The sequence below is a fragment of the Paralichthys olivaceus genome, chromosome 14, assembly GCF_024713975.1.
Source record: "Paralichthys olivaceus isolate ysfri-2021 chromosome 14, ASM2471397v2, whole genome shotgun sequence".
NCBI lineage: Eukaryota > Metazoa > Chordata > Actinopteri > Pleuronectiformes > Paralichthyidae > Paralichthys > Paralichthys olivaceus.
In genome coordinates this window covers 12069134-12088086 of record NC_091106.1, presented here as the reverse complement: position 1 = coordinate 12088086, position 18953 = coordinate 12069134, and the positions used below count along the sequence as shown (strand labels likewise).

The following is an 18953-nucleotide window of genomic DNA, read 5'->3' as shown; positions in this document are numbered from 1 at the left end:
CGTGTGCATTGCTCGGAGGCATTAACCAAAGAACATGGAGTTTTCTGGATGCAGGAGGAGCACAAGTTTTACTACAATGAATCACTTTTACTATAATGTTCACACTACTTACAGGAGGAACCTGAAGAGCTCAGCAGGTAATTCCATTGCTCCTCCTTCTGTCAAAGTCAAAACAAACAAGTTGTGAAAAGCTTTTCCTGTATGAACAGCTAGGAGGTTTTAGAGATGACAGTGAATCTGTTATCAGTGGAGCAGCCACATCTCAGTTTGATCCTCGCTAACGAGTTTTATCATGTTTGTGCTCAGTGGCAGTCTGCTCCTCGTCAACCAACATGTTTCCAGGAGGCTCCCCAAAATCTGTGCATTTAGCAGATGACTGAATAAAACTGATGTGTTTCAATTTGAAAGATTATTAAATCATTTACAATGCAAAAACAATCAAAGTTTGAGGAGTCATGTGTCTTTCTGTTCTCATATTTTCAATTTATAATCTTAACTCAAGAAAATAAACTAGATTCTAATTTACAGCCACTTGCTTAGACAACATACTGAAGAAATAAAGGCTTTTGTTTATAAGTGTTTATATCTAGAGGTGGAAAATGCATTTAGTGTTTAAACGTATATATTATGCCACTAAATGTATCAGCACTACTACTAATTACTTTACATGAGTGTCATTTTAAAATACAGATATACAAAATACTGACAGCAGCAGCGGCTCCAGGTACAACATGTATATACTGATACATGTTAATGCAACAGTAATAATAACACAATAGTGTAATGTATGTAGTATGTTATAATATAATATGTTGTACAGGGGAGATCTCTTTTTACTGCTAATGCTTTTACTTTGCAGTATTTCATAACACAGTATTTTACAACATAGTATTTTATAGTGCTGTTTGGTTTTTCACTTAGAAAGAACATCTTCTTCCACCACTGCTTATATCATAGCTGGCTTTCACAGGGTGAGCTAAAACCATCAAGCTTTCCTGTGACGAAACATAAATATCACATGACAGGTAGAGCTAAACATGTCGTCAGATGTGATCTTGAGCCTCGGTGGTTTCCTCCGATGACGGACTGGTTGACCCTGAGCCTCAGCACACTCTGGTGGATCACACAGGCAAATACTAGGCTTGGTGTCCAACCTCCTGTTGAGACTAGTCTTGACTGGTCTCTGGTTTGTAACCAACCAGCATTGTACATTCATGAATGTCCCGGAGCAGAAGATCTCTGTGCTCATTGTGTTTTTCTGCAAGAATGATATTTGTTTGTTTTCAGGAGCTACACATTGATCTATGTAGGATAACTTGGATCTGGGGTCATATCTGTAAATGTGATTCTGATAACATTCAGAAGTGAAACTTATCAAGATTTACATAACTGTTAATAAACAACCAGATTAGATAACAGGAGAGCGAGACAAATACTCAGGTTAAACAAGACAGCTATACTAATCTTGTGTAATGAAATCCCAGTGCATGAGCTCTGTTTAATGCTTCACTTGATGTGTATTAAGTGAAACTGTGGCTGAAGTCAATATTGAAACCTTTCAGTGGCTCCTGGACTCTTTAGTACAGTGGTGGCCCCAACTCTTTTGGGGGGTTGTGACCTCATAAAACTGAGCAGAAGCTCATTACAGGCTGTGAGTCTATGACCTATGTGCAGATCAGTTTAAAAGAGACTTTCTCTTTTTTCAGATTCTTTCATTTGAGTAATATTTAATCATCCCAAGAGGTAAAAGGATTCTGTGTTGGACATGAAAAAGACATCTATATATTAATAAACTGAATTTTAATTCTTATTTTCTTGTTTTCATCAATTATGCAGTCCCTCATGTACAAATAAAATCAGTTAAAGAGCTTTAAATGTTGTCAGATATTTACTGAACTGTTGACGACAGACTTCATTTAATTTTTGCAAGAAAAACAACTTGAAGTCGTTAAGGGTCTTTTTGTTACTCGCAGAAAAACCTTGTTCAATCAATGCCACTGCTATAAATGAGCTCAGTCAGCATCTTGTTGCTTGCGTTCAACGTAAACATGAGCCAAAATAATGACGTACGGCAGATGCAAGACTGAACATGACTAAAGTCTGTTTCCCACTCAGCCTCTGTAGTTAGGGTTGGGGTAAGGTATCGGTTCAGGTTCATTTAAGGGGAAACAGACTTCAAAACAACACTGGTGTGATGTTGATGAGGAAACTTTGTTATCATAGTTTGACTATAAGATAGATTTGAGACTGTTTGACTCTCGAGCTCAGGCACATAAATATCACGCAAAATATCAAATGTGGAGAATGTGAGAGTTTGACAAACATTACATTACGATCATGTTATTTTACGATCATGTTATATAATGAGGTCCCTTCATGAATCAAATACTCTGGATGACTCAATTTTCCACTGAGATTGGTCAAATTCACGTTTGGGCTTCACAAGACAAAACACGTTGAGTTCTGCACTTAAGTGGAGTTTGGATCATTTGTTAAAGTTAACGTTGGTGTACAATGTTCAATGCTACATAGACACCGAGGACGGGCACTTAAGAGCTTAAAAGACACTCCTTCAAATTTTGCCCGATTCCTTAATATAGAAATAAAGACCTCAGGCTGTTATTGGCAAACAGGAAAGTTGGCCTAGACCTAAGTTACATTCAGAAGCAATAAAAACTTAATTTCTACCTGTAAATTGCTTCAGGTTCTTGTATAAAGTATCAACACATATGCAGTTAGTTTGAGCTCATAAAAGAACTGTTTATACAAATAAGGAGGATAATTACCCAGAGAAAGGTTTTATTACGCCTGCCACTCTAGCAGTATGTTATTCTGCCAGTTTATTAAAATGTGTGAATGTGGTTAATGTTTGCATTGTTCATGGAAACTAGAGTTGGACCAAACATTATCAGTACTCTGCTCACTTTTACTTGTACCAAACACAACACATTTGGATTATTACTTACATCAACTAACATTTACAGTGTCTGGCAGATGCTCTGATACTTTTCAAGTAACTGCCCGAGGACAACATAAAGCCTCTCCGTCTAATATAACCTCTGATTCTATGCCATCACTTTGAAGCTCAGCAGCACTGGCTTTTTAATCAGCTCGCTCGCATTAAGCTGTATTTACCAGGATCACTCGCACGGTTCACCGCAGAGATAAATAGTGAGCATGTCTACGGTGAGTGGTTGAGTCCAGAGACAAAAATGTAGGGGATAATCGTGCATCTGTAATTCTTTCCATGACAGAGGTGGCCATAGCATGGTTTGATGGAACAAAACAGAGCAGCATGGCACACATGATGCTGCAGTCCCACAGGGGTGGAGGATGACGATCTGCAGTCACCGGCCTTCTCAGAGGAAATTAATGGAAGCCAGGAAAGACTCGGAGAGGAGCCACACACGGAGCTTCCAGGGTGTTTCCCCCTTCAGAAGTGTTTCTGTGGAAAACACTCATTCATTCTATTTCTCAACTCATTTACTCTTTTCTGGGCTGCAGAATGGCTGGAGCCCATCCCAGCATACATTGATCTCAAAGCAGGGAAATGCATGGGTGTCGGCCCACTGCAAGGCTAATGCAGATAGACATGTGTGGTACCTCATGCACTTCAGAGTCTCCACTTCACTTGACCAGCAGGTTTCTCATCTGGAAAGTCACACACGGGCCAGAAGTCCAGCCAGCGCTGTTGTTGCTGTGAAGAAACAACACTACAACAGTCTCTACAGAGCTGCCATGTGGGAAACAGTGATGTTGGTGTCATTGTTTGTTCTCATCGCTACAACAACTTCTGGGAAACACAGGTTGGAGAGCATTAACCTTTCAGCCATGTAGAATCACATCCGTCAAGGGGGGTTATAGTTTCGACTGTGATTGTCAGTTTGCAGGATCGAGCAAAAACGACTGGACAGAACTTTGTGGAAGGATGTGTCGACGAACTGGATCAGGATCAGAAGGGGGACCCAGGAGTTGTGTTTAATTTGTGAGATCAGGCGTTTTGCTGCATTTTCCTTGATTTCTCAGGGATTCATTCATGGATCCAATAACACGTTTAGGGGACTGATATTGTAATAGTTATGATTGTTTGCAGATTCAAATAAAATCTGGATCTAGTGAGTGAATTTAGTTGTGGTTTCATGAGAGGACAGTGGGGCCTTGGTGCAGGTCTGTGAGTGAAAAGACGCTATCATGAGTTTATCTTTATAATACTGTAGAAGGGGACAAACATGTATTTTATGTATCATGTAAATGAAAAATGAAATATTCTGTTACAATTTCCTGTTATGGATATACCTCTTTTTGAATATTATTAAAGTTTATAGATTCCATTTATAACAGGAGCCATCCTTTGATATTTGTTTTAAACTGTTTATTTTGCTTTGACAGCTATTTAAAGGGAACTAATTAACAGATAAATGAGCAGATCCAGGAGGTTTTTACTTTCATTAACATGGCGGGATAGGATGTTAGTAGAGGAACTCACTCTCCAATAATTTGCCAGTTTTTCCTTGACTTTTCAAAAACAGTAAATCTATTTTTTTTTTATACTGTATGAGTATTATGTTAATTATGTTAGTGTTCTTTAAACATGATTGTTTGTTTGTTTTGGGTTATTTTTTGCTGCATTTGTATCAGTAATCACATCAGATCTCAGATCCCATGTCAGATAAAGCTGTTTAAAAAAACAAAATAATTTTTGTGTTTTTATTATAAAGCACAGGTGTTTAAAGACAACGCAGACTGAAATCAGTTCAAATAAAATTATCAAATGAAGATGGTCTTTTTGTACAAACATATTTTGTTACCACTCACATACTGTGGTTGTTGTCTTTGTTCCCAGAAGTTGAGCTCAGGTTTTAGTTGCATATTTACATTAAAATGTCAATTTATTTGATCAAAACACATATTAACAAAATCAATCTGTCAATGTTTTCGTCCTTTTAGCTCACTACTCAATTCATTGTCCACACAGACGCTTCTTCCTCTATGCACGATTCCTCAACCTCCGCGGTGCTGGCTGAGGTGTGCCACTGGTAGCTTCAGGCTGGGGACACCCGGAGGTAACACAGACACCGGGGGGTCCTCTGAGGCCTGGGTGGCCCCTGAGTCCAGGCTGGCCTACATGTCCCCGCTCACCCTGCTTCCCTGGCTGTCCATTGAAGGCTCTGCCAGGACGTCCACGCTGACCTGAAACACAAACGATTTATAGAGAAAAAAAATCTTTCAGTTTTTGGCAAATGAGACACTCCCCTTTAAAATCTGAATTTTCATCTCCATTCCTCTGAAGCACAGACTCAGCTGAAGATAGTTTCATAGGCTCAGATTTGAAAATCCATTAATAACTCATTTTAAGCAACTCATCACACAACGTAAAAAATCTGGAGGATGGAATTACCCTGTGGTCCCTGATCTCCAGTGTAGCCAGGAAAGCCATGACCCTTGGCTCCTTTATCCCCTAGCTCTCCTTTGTCACCTGGAAGACGGACAGACACACACACACACACACACACACATAAATATTCTTTGATTTGTTTGGCTTGGTGTGGGAACGCATGAGTCTGACATCATGCGTCAGCCACTGTCAGTCTGTAAGTGTCATACAGTGCTGATGTACAGGATAAATTGATTCAGCAGATTCATGCATTATGGTTCATGATCTTTCCAGGGATGGAAAATATCTTACTTTTACTTCTTTTTATCTTTGAAGGAAAATGTGTACTTATAAAATTAGTTTGAATACTCCGCCTACTGTCGGTCAAGATTTTACCAGATACACAATCATCTTATATAAGGCATTGTTGAAAACAAACTACCCATCAGTCTATAGAGGAATAAAAATGCAGGTTAATATAAATATGATGAAAATACACAAATGAAGGAAGAAATCAGCAATGAGTACCTTTACTTCTACCTTCCTGTTAAATAAAGTTGAATGGCCTGTAAAAGACAATGCAATGGTCCAAACTGATGAAACACAGGCCAACATATGCTGTCTGTTGTTATGAGGTCCATTCCAAAAATCAAAGAATAATAACTAATAGTTCCCATAATTCAGCATGATAGCGTCTTTTCTGTTAGACCCTCGCTGCCAACTTTAAAGCTCCATGACTCCTACAGTTTATATTGCAGACTGGCTGTTAAAAATATGTGAAGTCCAAGTGGAGGCCATGATAAACCAGCGCTGACATGAGATGTCGGCTGGATATGTAAATAAACAACTGTCTGCCAACACATGATTCTCCATCGGTTATGTTAAGGTGATATGTTAGTGATTTGTTTATAGTTTGTTGTTACGAGTCCAAAAGAATCAGTTCTTGTACTTTTAAGTAAATGAGTTGGATTCTTTTCCTACTGCTTCTTTCTAAATAAAATAAGCTCTGGTGGGTTAGGTTTGTTGTTAATGATTTCCATAATTGTGTTTGTTTTCCACACCTGTTTCTCCCTTTCGACCCGGCTCTCCAGCTTCTCCGTAGAATCCCTGCTGACCCTCTTCTCCATCAACACCATCGTTACCAGGGTCGCCCTGACAACAATCATCAATAGGAAAATACACTGTTAATCTCTTGTGCCTTTTCAGTGTAAACCTCGGATTGATTTCATTCAACTTTGACCGGCTCTGCAAAAAAGATTTTTTGGGATGATCCTTCAACACTGCGTTGGATAAACATTGGACAGTAATGGGACATCACTGTTCTTGGTTTGGCTTTAAACACCACAACATGAGGCTTTCTGGTCATAATCTAATATAGTGGAATATTTTTATATGTTAATGGCTTCAAGAGCCTTTATCAGTCTGAGAGTCTGTGATTAAAGAAGTGGTGGAACATGAATCGGTCCTACACTGCATAATAATGTGGAAAAGGCTTTCCAATCCAAGGACAGCCTCGATACTCTCCAAAAACCATTCAGCACAGAGACAGTGTCTAGTGTGCGACTCCTTATTTGTCCTCATAGAGACGTGGAAAGTCGTAATGTTTTCATTCCAAGCTTTTCTGCCAAATACTTCAGCTTCAGTCCAGACCCTCACAGTATGTTTGAATTTTACACAGCCAGAGAGACCAAAACAAAATAACAATGTATGTTAACTTCACTGAGCTCCAGCAGCGTGTCTCAGCTAAAGGTCTGCAGGAGGTGACGTGATACATACAGAAATGATTTTACTAGAAAAAAAAGGCTGATTAAAGTTAAGACCAACTCACAGCAGGTCCAGGGGGGCCCTTCTGTCCGGGGGGACCGGGGGCACCCATGGGCACGTCACCATACAGAGGACAAACTGCAGCACATGTCCTCTTAACTGAGTTGGCGAAGGTGGACATCTGCTCCAGCACCACTCTCTTACAAACCTCGATCACGTGTTCGGCGGGGAGGGTCGGACCCTGTGTGACAAATCAAAACCACATCCTTTAGTTGGAGGGGACCCAACTGGGGGACATGAAATGTGGACGATTATTACAGGACGGGGCATGCTGAAGCAGCGGCTGCCTCTCAGAGGAAAAGGAAAGGCAGCAAATAAATGAAGCCAGCAATATTTCCTGAGGCTCATAATGGATTTATAGCCACACTAAATGAAAACCTTGCTGTGAGTTTCTAAAGACTACATGCTAATGAGAAACTCTTTAAATGTGTTTTTAACACTGAAGATGTTATCAGACACAATGTGTGTGCCAGTCTATATTAGTTTGCGGTTTCTGTGCCATCTTGTCAGTAAAAGTTATAGTCAGTTATTAATTATTTTAATTAATTATAGCAGGGACTGAACAGCAGTGTTTTTCATCATCATAACAAGATTCAGAGGTTTGCATTTTACTTACTGGTGGACCCGGGGGCCCCTGAAAGCCATCTGGACCTCCTTCACCTCGAACCCCCTTGACTCCAACCGGACCTGAACGTCCAGGAGGGCCTGCAGGGCCGCGCTTCCCCCGTGCTCCCTGGAGACCCTGCTCCCCTCTGTCTCCCACCTACGGAACAGGTTAACAACTTGAGCAGGACTGGGTTCAGGACGCAGAAAGTCGCAGACATCAGAATACGAGAATGAGAAATCACTTTTGTATGGACAGAAGCTTCTTAGAAAGTTGTCACAGCTCTGGATGAATGTTTTTTAGAAATTAACAGTTTTGACAGGGTTGTGTTCATATCTGAACGTATCAATAAATTAGAAGTGTCCATGTAAAATAAAAAACCAAACTGGAAGAGAACACCTGGTGAAATGTGCAAGATTCATTGTCCTGCAATTGTGGGTGTTAATCACATCGACAGATGCCTGAAATATGTGTGGAATGTGATCTGATGGATTGATATTTGATTTTTCGGACTATTCACTCAGACAATATCACGGCTCACCTTTGGTTTAGGGCCCTTAACTCCTTTTTCTCCCTACGAAAAGAACAAATTCATGTTAAGAAAAGAGGATTTAATGATGAAAATAGATGAAATATTTGGTGAAATATTTCAGGCAGTACCTGTTCACCTTTACCTCCTTGGATTCCCTGGATTCCTGCATCACCCTGCAGAAGGTGAATGAAAAATACAGTGTTGGGAAACTTTCAAATAGTTGCTGTATCACAACTTTTCATTGACTGGTGAAGAAAAGCATCCATTAATTGAACACAGCAACGCTTGGAGTAATTTTGAGTCCAAGGCCACAACAGACACAGCTTTTAACTATTTAAAGAGAATAGTGCAACATGTGAACTGGTATATTCAAATTGTTGTTTTTTTTCCAAAGTTCAGATTTATTGATTTGTCTGCTGCCGACTTCCCTGAATTAATTATCGTCCAATTCACATTTGATAATGGCTCTGGAACTGCTCAATTTCCAAGGAGCATTATCAATGGTGGCAGAACAAAATGCCTCTGGGCCAAATTGGATACAGTGGATGGATTGTGATCAGTCACTGAAATTTAGAAAACATGAGCATATTGATTGGTCTGGTGTCCAGGCTCGCAGTGTGCCACATGTGTATCCCCTGTCTGGTGATCATGTTTTTAATACTCAGTTAATGTTTGTGGGTCTGGTGGACCCAACAACATTATTTGTTTTTTAATAGCATCTTCATTGTGTTATATTTGTTTATTTTAGTGTGCTATCCGGCAAAAGCTATCAACATTTTGATGCTTGTTTGCAATGAGTTTGTCGTACTGTAAGAATTCATCGCCATTAATCAAGGCTGATTACAAGATGATCCTTCACTGCTTCGCTTTATTTTTGTTTTTTTAGTCATGCTATAAGAATGTTTCCCAGTGTGGAGCTGTTCTGTTTGGGACTCCTACACAAAAACCTGTCAAGGAACAGGATCAGTCATGGTTTAATCCTTGTGACCCTGTATGTGTTTGTGGATGCTTTCATGGCAAAATGTTCTGGAGACACCTACTATGGTGGCAGCTGCCACAGTAGACGTTTCCAGCTTTGGTGGGTGATTATATGTCGGTATGTCTGTGCATAGGTATTGTCCCCACTATAGTGTCACAACAATGCAAAATTCAGATACCAAATTTGGTGTGGTCTATCCCGTGAATACTATACTTTCTGTAATAATGCAGTAGTTACAACTACGCTAAGTACTGATGGGTCAGAACCCGTCAACATGTAGACAGGCATCGTGGCTGTTTCTCTGGTTTCTTAGTCTGCCATTCAACTTATGATAATCACTTCTATAGTACACTTTTCAGACTTCCTGGATAACTATATATTTACATATTTTAAAACAGATCAGTGTCAACCTTTCTACATCCACACATGCATTTTCAATAGATTTTTTTCATATCAGATTTGTTTGCTTTACAACATGCCACAAAAACATAAACATGTGGAAAGCGGTTTCTGCAGGAATATCTGCCTCTTTAATCAGCGTGGGACAGAAACAGGTCCCGTGAGGCAGATCAGCAGGTTGTGACGATCAGCGAGTTGTGACCTTCAGTCCAGATGGAGAGAATGAGACTGACTGACATGAAGGCTCCAACCTTGTCATGGTAATTTATTATGAGTTTGTTCACAGATGAAGCAGGGTGACAATATGATGATCAAAAAGATGGCTTGATTAATATCATGAGGAAGATAATGAGGTGGAGTCTCATTTGACCTTTAATTATTATCTTAATACAAATTAAAAAAGTTAGGTAATAAAAACCGGTTTCAAAAGAGAACACATTGTAAGTGGCTTAGTAAATAATTCCTGAATATTATCAATAATTGAGCAATTATGTGCTAATTTTGCCTTCAAATAATTTCTCTGATGGGTAATGATGAGGCTGTATTACCTTGGACCCTGGTTTTCCAGGCACACCCACATGTCCCTGTGAAGAGATGACAAGGTTTAATGGCTTGAAGAAAATGAACTTGTGTTTGGAAGAGTTTAGAAAATTCATCTGGAGCACTTACAGTGGGCCCCGGTGGGCCAATAAATCCGGGTCTTCCTGGTTTCCCCGCAGAACCCTTGTAACCTCTTGGGCCCTCGAGAATAAAACATTTATTAAACCAACCTAAGGGACTGCTCGTTCTTTTTTGTTTTCTTTAAGATGGTAAACTACTTTACATGCAAAATGTATTATGCGCTTGTCTTCAGTGATGGAAATGTCTGAAAAAAGTGACTTACGGTTCGGCCTTTGGGACCCATTTCTCCTGCTGGCCCCAGGGTGCCTCTCTCTCCCTGTTAAAACACACAAACAGCAACGAGCTGATGTGCCAAAATCAACTCATTTTTACATTTATTCACAAACATCAAACAAGACCATCGAGTTACCTTTGTTCCAGATCGCCCAAGTTTTCCACTATGACCTTGAGAACCTTGATAAGCCTGTGAGGAAGAGATGACACTTAAATTAAGACGAATGTTCGGCTTCCATTATTTAACATTAAGACATTATTATAAGAGGAAGGTAACACCTCTATTCCTGGATCGCCATCTCTGCCAGAGAAGCCTGGATCTCCAATAATACCCTATGAAGAGGCTACATCATTACAAAACAGACAAATAATCTTGGCAGTGCGAGTGAGCGCTGAGGTGTGAGGCGTTGCTTGTGCCAGCAGTGAATTACCTTTGGCCCAATGGTGCCAGCTCTGCCCACAGGACCTGGGATCCCCTAGTTTTCAGACAAAAAATCAGTGCTGAATATTGAAACCAAATATATGAAACCTTTGTATATCAAACAAAATCAAACAGACACACATCATTTTATGTCATCGTGATTATCTAATGGTACATACAGGCTTCCCCTTCTCTCCAGGTGTACCCCTCTCTGCAGGATCTCCCACAATTCCCTGTCAAAGAAATATATGACACAAAGAAATTATATGCAACATATTTCCTTCAGATGGCAACATGGAGAACCTTGGATATTTCCTTCATGTAGAATAGAGAAAGTTATCATTGTGGTTGGGGCTCTTCTCACAGTGACTCACAAGCTCATGTTGATATAGTTCAAGACCCTCAGATCTCCACATGGACGAACATTGTTTACAGAGACGGCAGAAAAGCCAAAAACATAGCTGTCCTCCAGTGTTTTACCACATTTGAAATGATTTACTGGCTCTGCACTGCTGACATGAGGGGGTTTTGTAGACATAGGATTAGCACAGTCTCAAAATGGATTGTGGGAATCCCATGAAAAGGGAATCCCCCGAAAACTCACCTGCTTTCCTCTGGGCCCAGGACGCCCCGGTGCACCAGTCTTCCCTTTATTTCCCTAAAAAGAAAAGCATGGAATTAAGTTACAAAATTGTATGATAAGAAGAAGAAGAAAAGAAATACAGGAACGTTTATACCTTAACTCCTTGAAACCCAGGAATCCCTTCGTATCCTCTTTCGCCTTTAACTCCCTTCAAGAGTCAAAAATGTTAGTAATACAGTAACTACATAATAACTTGTGAAAGGACTTACCACAGCGTCTGGAAGGTTAACTTACAACTTCTCCTGATTTCCCAGTCTCTCCAATGTCTCCAGGTCCTCCACGAACTCCCTGTAATTACCATCTGAGTTATTTATAAAGTTCTAAAAACTTTAACTAAGCAAATCCAATGCAAATTTTGAAACTTAATTAACTGGCTGTCTAATTAAACACGTCCAATCAAAACCTGCCCCCGGCAGAGATGTTTACCTTGAACCCTGCTGCCCCTTTTAATCCCTTCAGCCCCTGAGGACCTCGGTCTCCCTGATAACAGAACATCACATTAATGCGCATGTGTAAAATTTCAAGGTAAAGAAAAAGCTGAATCTGAGAGCGATAAATTACCACTTGGCCCCAGAGTCCTCTCATTCCTTTCTCGCCTTTGATTCCTTCTTCCCCCTGAGGATGTGTGTAAAGTTTCATTAATGGGTTTTGAGAAGAAGCCAAACTGAAGCGTTAAGCCCTGACAGGAACATATAAAGGACAATATTACCTTTGGTCCTGGCTCGCCAATGTTGCCGTAGTCTCCTGTGTTTCCCCTGATAGCCTGCAAGACATGTTACAAGCAAGACATGAGCTTAAACTACATGTCAATCGCCCAGCATGTACGATGCATCAAATTGTAATAATAGTGTGTAAAACATGTATTTTAGAGTAAGTGAATGTTTCCAGTGAGAGAAAGTCACTCTTAACGTCTGAAGTATCAGACAGAGAATCTGACGGACATGACAGCATCTGCTCCTTAAATAAATACTCAGACAGCAGCTGTTGATTTTTCTGCTGTCAGCATGGCAAGATGGACGAGGAAGAAAGGAAAAAAAAAAGTTTGACAAACTAAATACACTTGGTCACTTTCTTTTTAAGAAAAAGGTATTTAGCATAGCTTTGTAGAAAGATGAGGACGCAGGAAATCTCCCTTGGTTCTGAACATAGAGGACAAAATCCAGCTTCTGGACCTATAAATATAATCAGGATGCTGCTAAGTGTTTGTTGTGATGGCAGTAAAACCTTAAAACTTTAAATAAAATGTTTTTGTATTAAGTAAACCACTGAGATAACGTGTTAATTCACAAGCCTTAGTTCTGCAGCTTCAGTTTAATGTCCATATGACGAGTTGGTAGAATTTGTTTTCAGCACAACATAGAAAAGCAACAACTTACAGACAGTAGAAAAATATGTGCAACGATAAACAATAACTAAATAACACTGAAGTAATATAGAGACTAGCTGTACATTGATTCCAGTCTTTATGTGAAGCTAATCCAATCCTTGAAGTTAAGTGGTATTGATATCACAGTGAAAAGTCAGTGAGTTCACTCAATATGAAGAGGCTATAAATTTCAGTCACACATCAGTCACATTAGTGGAGAATATACTGTTTCAGCAGGATTAAGGAAACATTAGTCACTGACACAACAAAACGGACCATGATCATTTCCACAGATGCTTACGTCCCTGGTAGGAGAGGGACAAGTGTTTTCCAGTTGGTTGTATGTCACTGATTCAACAAACACATTAAACTACACCAGGATGCCTTTGGGGTGTCGGTTTATTTGAACATCTCACCCAACACTGTATTTACGCAGAGTCAGCTGGACGCAGGCTATAACCGAGATGGCCGACAGTACGGCGAGAGCCATGACCGTGAACTTTACAACGCCTTGAAGGCGGGTGCAGCCCCTGAAGAGGAAAGGACCACCCACCACCTGAGATGGACAGTTCATATATCTTTGCCAGGAAATGCCCTCCTCCGATGGCAGCGGGGGAGGAGATAAACATGTTAAGGCTCCGTGATTCACGAGCTGGCAGGAGGTCAAAACCTGAACAAGTTACACAGGACAGATTCCCAGATGAGCTAGAGCTGCAGTTCAAGACATGAATATGTAGCATGTACAGCTCTGGAAATGCGCTCTGGACGGTGCATTACTCTACAGACACACATTGGTGTATGCGCAGGCAGCATGGGGTGGGCTTTCTCAAGTGCAAAACGCATGTTAAATACTAAGACATCACACATGTTTATAAAATCTTGTCCTCCTGTAAACACACGTTCTCCGTACCGTTTTTTGAAAGACTCCCAGATTCGCTCCAATGTAACAGTAACTGCTATGCTTCCAAGAGATTAACAAGTCATAAATTTAAAGTGGAAATAATCAGCAGTGTGTGGCACCTGGGAGAATACAAATGTAAGTGTATTTGTTCATTCAGTGATCCGTGTGTAACTGGCTCGTGCAGCAGAATACTTCCATCATTATCATTGTCTCAAACTACGCTCTTTTTCCCAGTTTGGTCTCCCTGTGGTGAATTAAATAGCTTTTTATCCCAAAAAATAGAACACATTAGAGAAACAAAACCTCTGTCAAAATTCACACAATGGTTAAGCAGAGTAATGTCTCTCATTACCAGACACTTGGAGGGTATGGTTGTAGCTAAACTTGCCTGGTTTTCCTGTGTGTGTGGGATTCATTACATTTGGCTCAGTTTCCTCCAAATGGAAAAGCAAAAGCGGTCACAAAAGCGGTCACTAATCCTGTGATCCTTCGCCAACTTGAGTTAACGGTTATATTCTAAACCAGCACATCCTGCGTTTGATGCAAATGGTTATTTCAGAACGACAGAAACAAATTTATTGTCATGTTTATCTTGGCCTCAACACAAAATGTTTTGAGCAATGGACCCAAAGTTTTGACTATTAAAGGAGCTCCCATGTTTACTATTGCTATGTGCTTCTGCTTCCAGATCCGTTTCCATCCTGCTGTGTCTCAGTTGTACGTCTATTGCCATTTTCCACAGCTTCACTGCTGCTGTCTCATAAATGCAAGTTTTACAATGTTACAATTCAGTTTAATTCTTTGCTGTCCATCAGGAGGAAGGGGGTAGGGACACTCTGAGTAAACACAGCGGAACAGAAGGTTTGATATTTGCATGACTCAAAGACATTTATTTACCCAGTTTCCTTGTTTTCCTTGGTCTCCGGCCTCCCCTGGAAGACCTCTATGACCCTGCAGAAGATAAACAAATTCATCAACACAGACTCAACTTGTCTTTCTAGTACTTTAAGCCAACTTTTACTGTACAGGTTCATTCACCTTTGGCCCAGGAGGTCCCTGAATGCCTGGTTGTCCGTGCAAACATTTGCAAGCTGCTCTTCCAGCTGTTAGACCGATCTCTGCATACCCTCCACACTGCCATGCACAGATAAAGAGATTGTGAGGTTTTAAAACTTCAGAGATGTCTGTAACAGAGGGAGAAATGGTGTCGAATCCCAGGTGACTCACCACACTGGAGAGCTCACAGCAGCCCTCTGAATAAGGCTGCTCTGGGTCACACGACACATCCATCTGCTGGAGGTCCACCTGGATAAACAGAGGAGATGATAAGACAAATTGAGGTTGCAATCCAAACCAAGGGAAGTTATATATAGACCAGAAAATATAGAAATACAAGCTGTTAACATACAGACACAGAACGATCTCCTGCAGCTCGCTTGACGATGGATGTGTAACCTTGGCGGATGACAGGCCTCGACTCATCAATGGACTCCACACTGACCTCCTCACAGTCTACCAACAGCTTCACTTGTCTGCCCTTCACGCTCAGCGCCAACTTGTGCCACTCTCCATCAAACAGTTTCTCCACGCCATGAAAAGTCCTCAGCATCTGGCTCCCATGGGGGCTGGTGTAGAAGAAGTCTAAAGAGCGTGTGTCGCCCTGGAAACGTAGGCCGACTTGCTCCCTTCCCTCAGGGTCGCTGACCTGCCACAGGTTCCAGTTCCTCCTGGCAGTGTCCTTGGTCACCTTAAATGTGGCGATGACGGAGTAGTCAGAGGGAAGTCCATCTGGATACACGTCACTGTGGCACAGGAGTGGAGTTTATAGGTTACTGGATGAATTCATACAGAGGTTGCTTTCTTTCAAACAACAATTAAAGGCTTATGTGGGAACATGAGGGTTTAATTGAAGAGGAATGTGCATAAGTTGAAACAGAGACTTTAAGATTCAATACCCACATTTGTTTTTAGCTTTTTTGTGAAAATGCAGAACAATTGTTTATTCAATATGAGTAAAGCACTAAAGGCTCTAAACCTTGCTTTCATTTTCAGACAAAGATCGGTCAAAGAAAAACCATTTGACCTAAAGACATGCCAGCAGCTCTTTGAAGCTACAACCATAGACTGTATAAAAAGATGGATGACACGTCTCCACTTCCTCCCACTATACAGAACCAAGCTTAAATATTCTGGATTAGAACAGGCACAAATGCTGCCATCTTGCACATTTGGGCTGGAGTTTGCACGGTAGCGATCAGAGGATGGAGCTGGGTCAGTCTCAGCTGTCAATCATGACGTTTTAGCCTGTTTTACAGCATCAAATAACTAATTACTGTAAACGTATTGGAAAACTTGAAGTGTGAAATACCATAAAACGAAAGAAACCATCTTTGTGATCATTCATCTGACTTGCACTTGACTTTTCAGTTTGATCCATGTCCCATCCCCCAGAATGCCAACAACCATCCAGATATGTAAGTGTGCGGCACAAAGAGGACAGATCAACATGTGGAGAATGCTATCTTTAATCTGCTTGCAAAAAAACTGACGTGCATCAAGTATTCTTATGAGAAACTAGGTTTATCCTTTTTAAGTCCAATCCAAAGCTCACATATGAGACAGAGTAGTGCATCATCTTACTAATAACCTTATTTTTGTTCCCTACAGGCTTGAACTGCTCACCATGCAACAGTGCTGCACATGTGTCTCTTAGGGCCATGTGACATCATTGTGTGGAGGGGTTACAGGCACATCCACACTGCTTTCAAACTGGTGTTAAGTTACCCTGTGATTAGTAACTTAGCACCGGCCTTGAAAGGTTAAAAGTTTCAAGTCTGTTTCACCTCTGACCACATTCAGCACCACTGATGAGTTTGTTTGGATGTCAGAGTGTCGGAATTTAGCAAATATAAGATTACCAGTTCCCCTTTAATCATTGAAATTGATTAGGATTATGGAGTCTTGCGCTTTTACCTCATGGTCTTGCGTAGATGGATGGAGGGATTGATGCGGTACGCCACTGCCTCAGGTTGAGAGCCATCCACCCTCCTCACTCCTCTCGACTCCGGCACACGAAACTCCTCCAGCAGATCAAAGCCTCATAGCACAAACACAGAGCTTAGTTTGACATCATAGTTATCAACTTCCTCTAAATCTTGTCACCACTGACATCATTGATTTTCAAACAGTTACTCATTGTCCTTAACAGTGTCATCGCTTTACAGGTAATTTATTAAACCCATTAACATGTAGAGGAAGTTTATTTTCTTCCATGGGTGGATTTGGCGACTGAATCTGAAACACTGGCTGCTCTGTGCTGCAGTGAGAATGAGATCAGCATGGCTGTGGTGTTTCCTGTGAGGCTGAAATGTGCTGTCTGCTGGTGAAAGACTCTGATTGCAATGTTAAGACTTGAGTGGAAAATAACTCCTTATTAACTCCTACTTAAGAGTAAAGAGTGCAGAAAGATCTGTGACTGAAACCTGCAGTCTTGTCTCAGTACGGCTCTATTTTACCCTCATGCGTAACAGTGAACAGGCCAACAATAGCTTAATATTTCCGCAGACCGACAGCTTTATCTGTAGGGGGGACACCACAGGTTGAAAAAGAAACATTGTTCTAACTGGTTTATTCATGGTAACGGAGAGACTCTGTTAACCCCAGCATGACCCTCTGACTCCTGTGTGTCCATACAGGCGCTGAGAGCAGGAAATATGACACTGTGCCTGCTGTGAAGACAAATAATGCACTGTGACCTGACAAACACTGACATCTGCTGGTCATGATGCTGAAGTACAGTATTTAACCTTTTTTCAACCACACTTAAAGATGATTTATGTGTTATTTATATATGAATTGTTGCTTATGATAAGTTAACTTAAGAACAGAATCCCTGAGAATTCTAACTACAGATAGCAGTAACATATATAACCTGTGGGCAACGATACACAATTAGCATATTGTACGAGTTATAATGCAGAGTGAGGGTTTTCTCTCTGCAGTGGGAAATATGCTGCAGTCCTCGATTGAGCATGAAGACATTTATATACTTACTAGACAACTTTTGACACTGGGCCAATCCCAGGAAGACAGAGAGTGCTGCAAACACCAACAAATCTTTGTAGGCTGGCGTTTTCATTTTGGATGTCAGGGGCTACAAGTGCCTGCAGGGCAGCAATCAAATAAATCAGCGATTCAATAAATGAGACTCATTGATATATGTGTATATAATAGTTAAATAGTTAATAAAACAGCTCACTCAAATGTATTGCAAAACCTTTTGCTCTATGCATAATAGCTTCTAGAATTAGAAATAATAAAAGTAAGGAAAACCCATGAATAAATTGAATGCTAATATTCAAATATCAGTAAACAATCCATCAAATAAAAGTAGGATTGGAAATCAAATCAAAGATAGTGAAAATATCTTTTTAACAGATTTTAAATATGAAATGAAAGTTTTTGATGCTATAGTACATTTATAATTTGTAATTATTTGATAAAATGATCATATCTTCATGCAAAAGCAATAAAGTTGTATCCACCTAATTGTTTCGTCCATGCAAACAAGTTTCACCAGTTTAAACAACTCAGCCACACTAATCTGCTGTTTCTTCTGTTTGGACAGCAACCTGACATCATTGATAAGCCCATTTCAATTTTCCGCTTCCTTAATTGATTTTACAAAAGAAAGAAAAATTACAGAAGATAGAAGCATTACTCACATATTCTTGAAAAAGAGAGTGACGGGGCTCGTGCAGATGGATCTTTTCCAGTTCCTGGTGTGAAGCTATATCCCTTTTCTAAAGTGCCATCCCCAGGCCAGTGCTGGAGCTGAACAGGAGGACCATTCAAACCAGAAGCTCTGGGTCTCACAGGAGCCTGGCCCCTGAGCTCCACTCCACCTTTGGTCCCCAGGGGATCTGTCTCCTCTCATAGGCCAGTTACGTATACAGTCACCGTCCAGAAAATGTAGTCGTCATATGAGGCGAATGCAGGTGAACACGGCTGAGGCCT

The 18953-nt window shown here is 40.6% G+C and overlaps 1 protein-coding gene across 1 annotated transcript; it reads right to left on the bottom strand.

Annotated features, from left to right (window-relative positions):
- Window positions 1–4693: 4693 nt before the first annotated feature.
- Window positions 4694–18798, bottom strand: LOC109632078 (collagen alpha-1(IX) chain). Its single transcript, XM_020091199.2, has 27 exons — window positions 18662–18798; window positions 17991–18100; window positions 16911–17034; window positions 15346–15739; window positions 15165–15242; window positions 14976–15071; window positions 14835–14888; window positions 12380–12433; window positions 12232–12285; window positions 12097–12150; window positions 11905–11958; window positions 11765–11818; window positions 11632–11685; window positions 11207–11260; window positions 11038–11082; window positions 10886–10939; window positions 10743–10796; window positions 10596–10649; window positions 10382–10453; window positions 10261–10296; window positions 8463–8507; window positions 8344–8376; window positions 7815–7961; window positions 7203–7379; window positions 6436–6526; window positions 5399–5476; window positions 4694–5190 (listed from the first exon to the last, which is right to left on the bottom strand). Exons 2-27 carry the CDS (start codon window positions 18073–18075, stop codon window positions 4988–4990), a joined length of 2298 nt encoding a protein of 765 aa, XP_019946758.1. The 5' UTR covers window positions 18076–18100; window positions 18662–18798; the 3' UTR covers window positions 4694–4987.
- Between the last annotated feature and the right edge of the window lie 155 nt (window positions 18799–18953).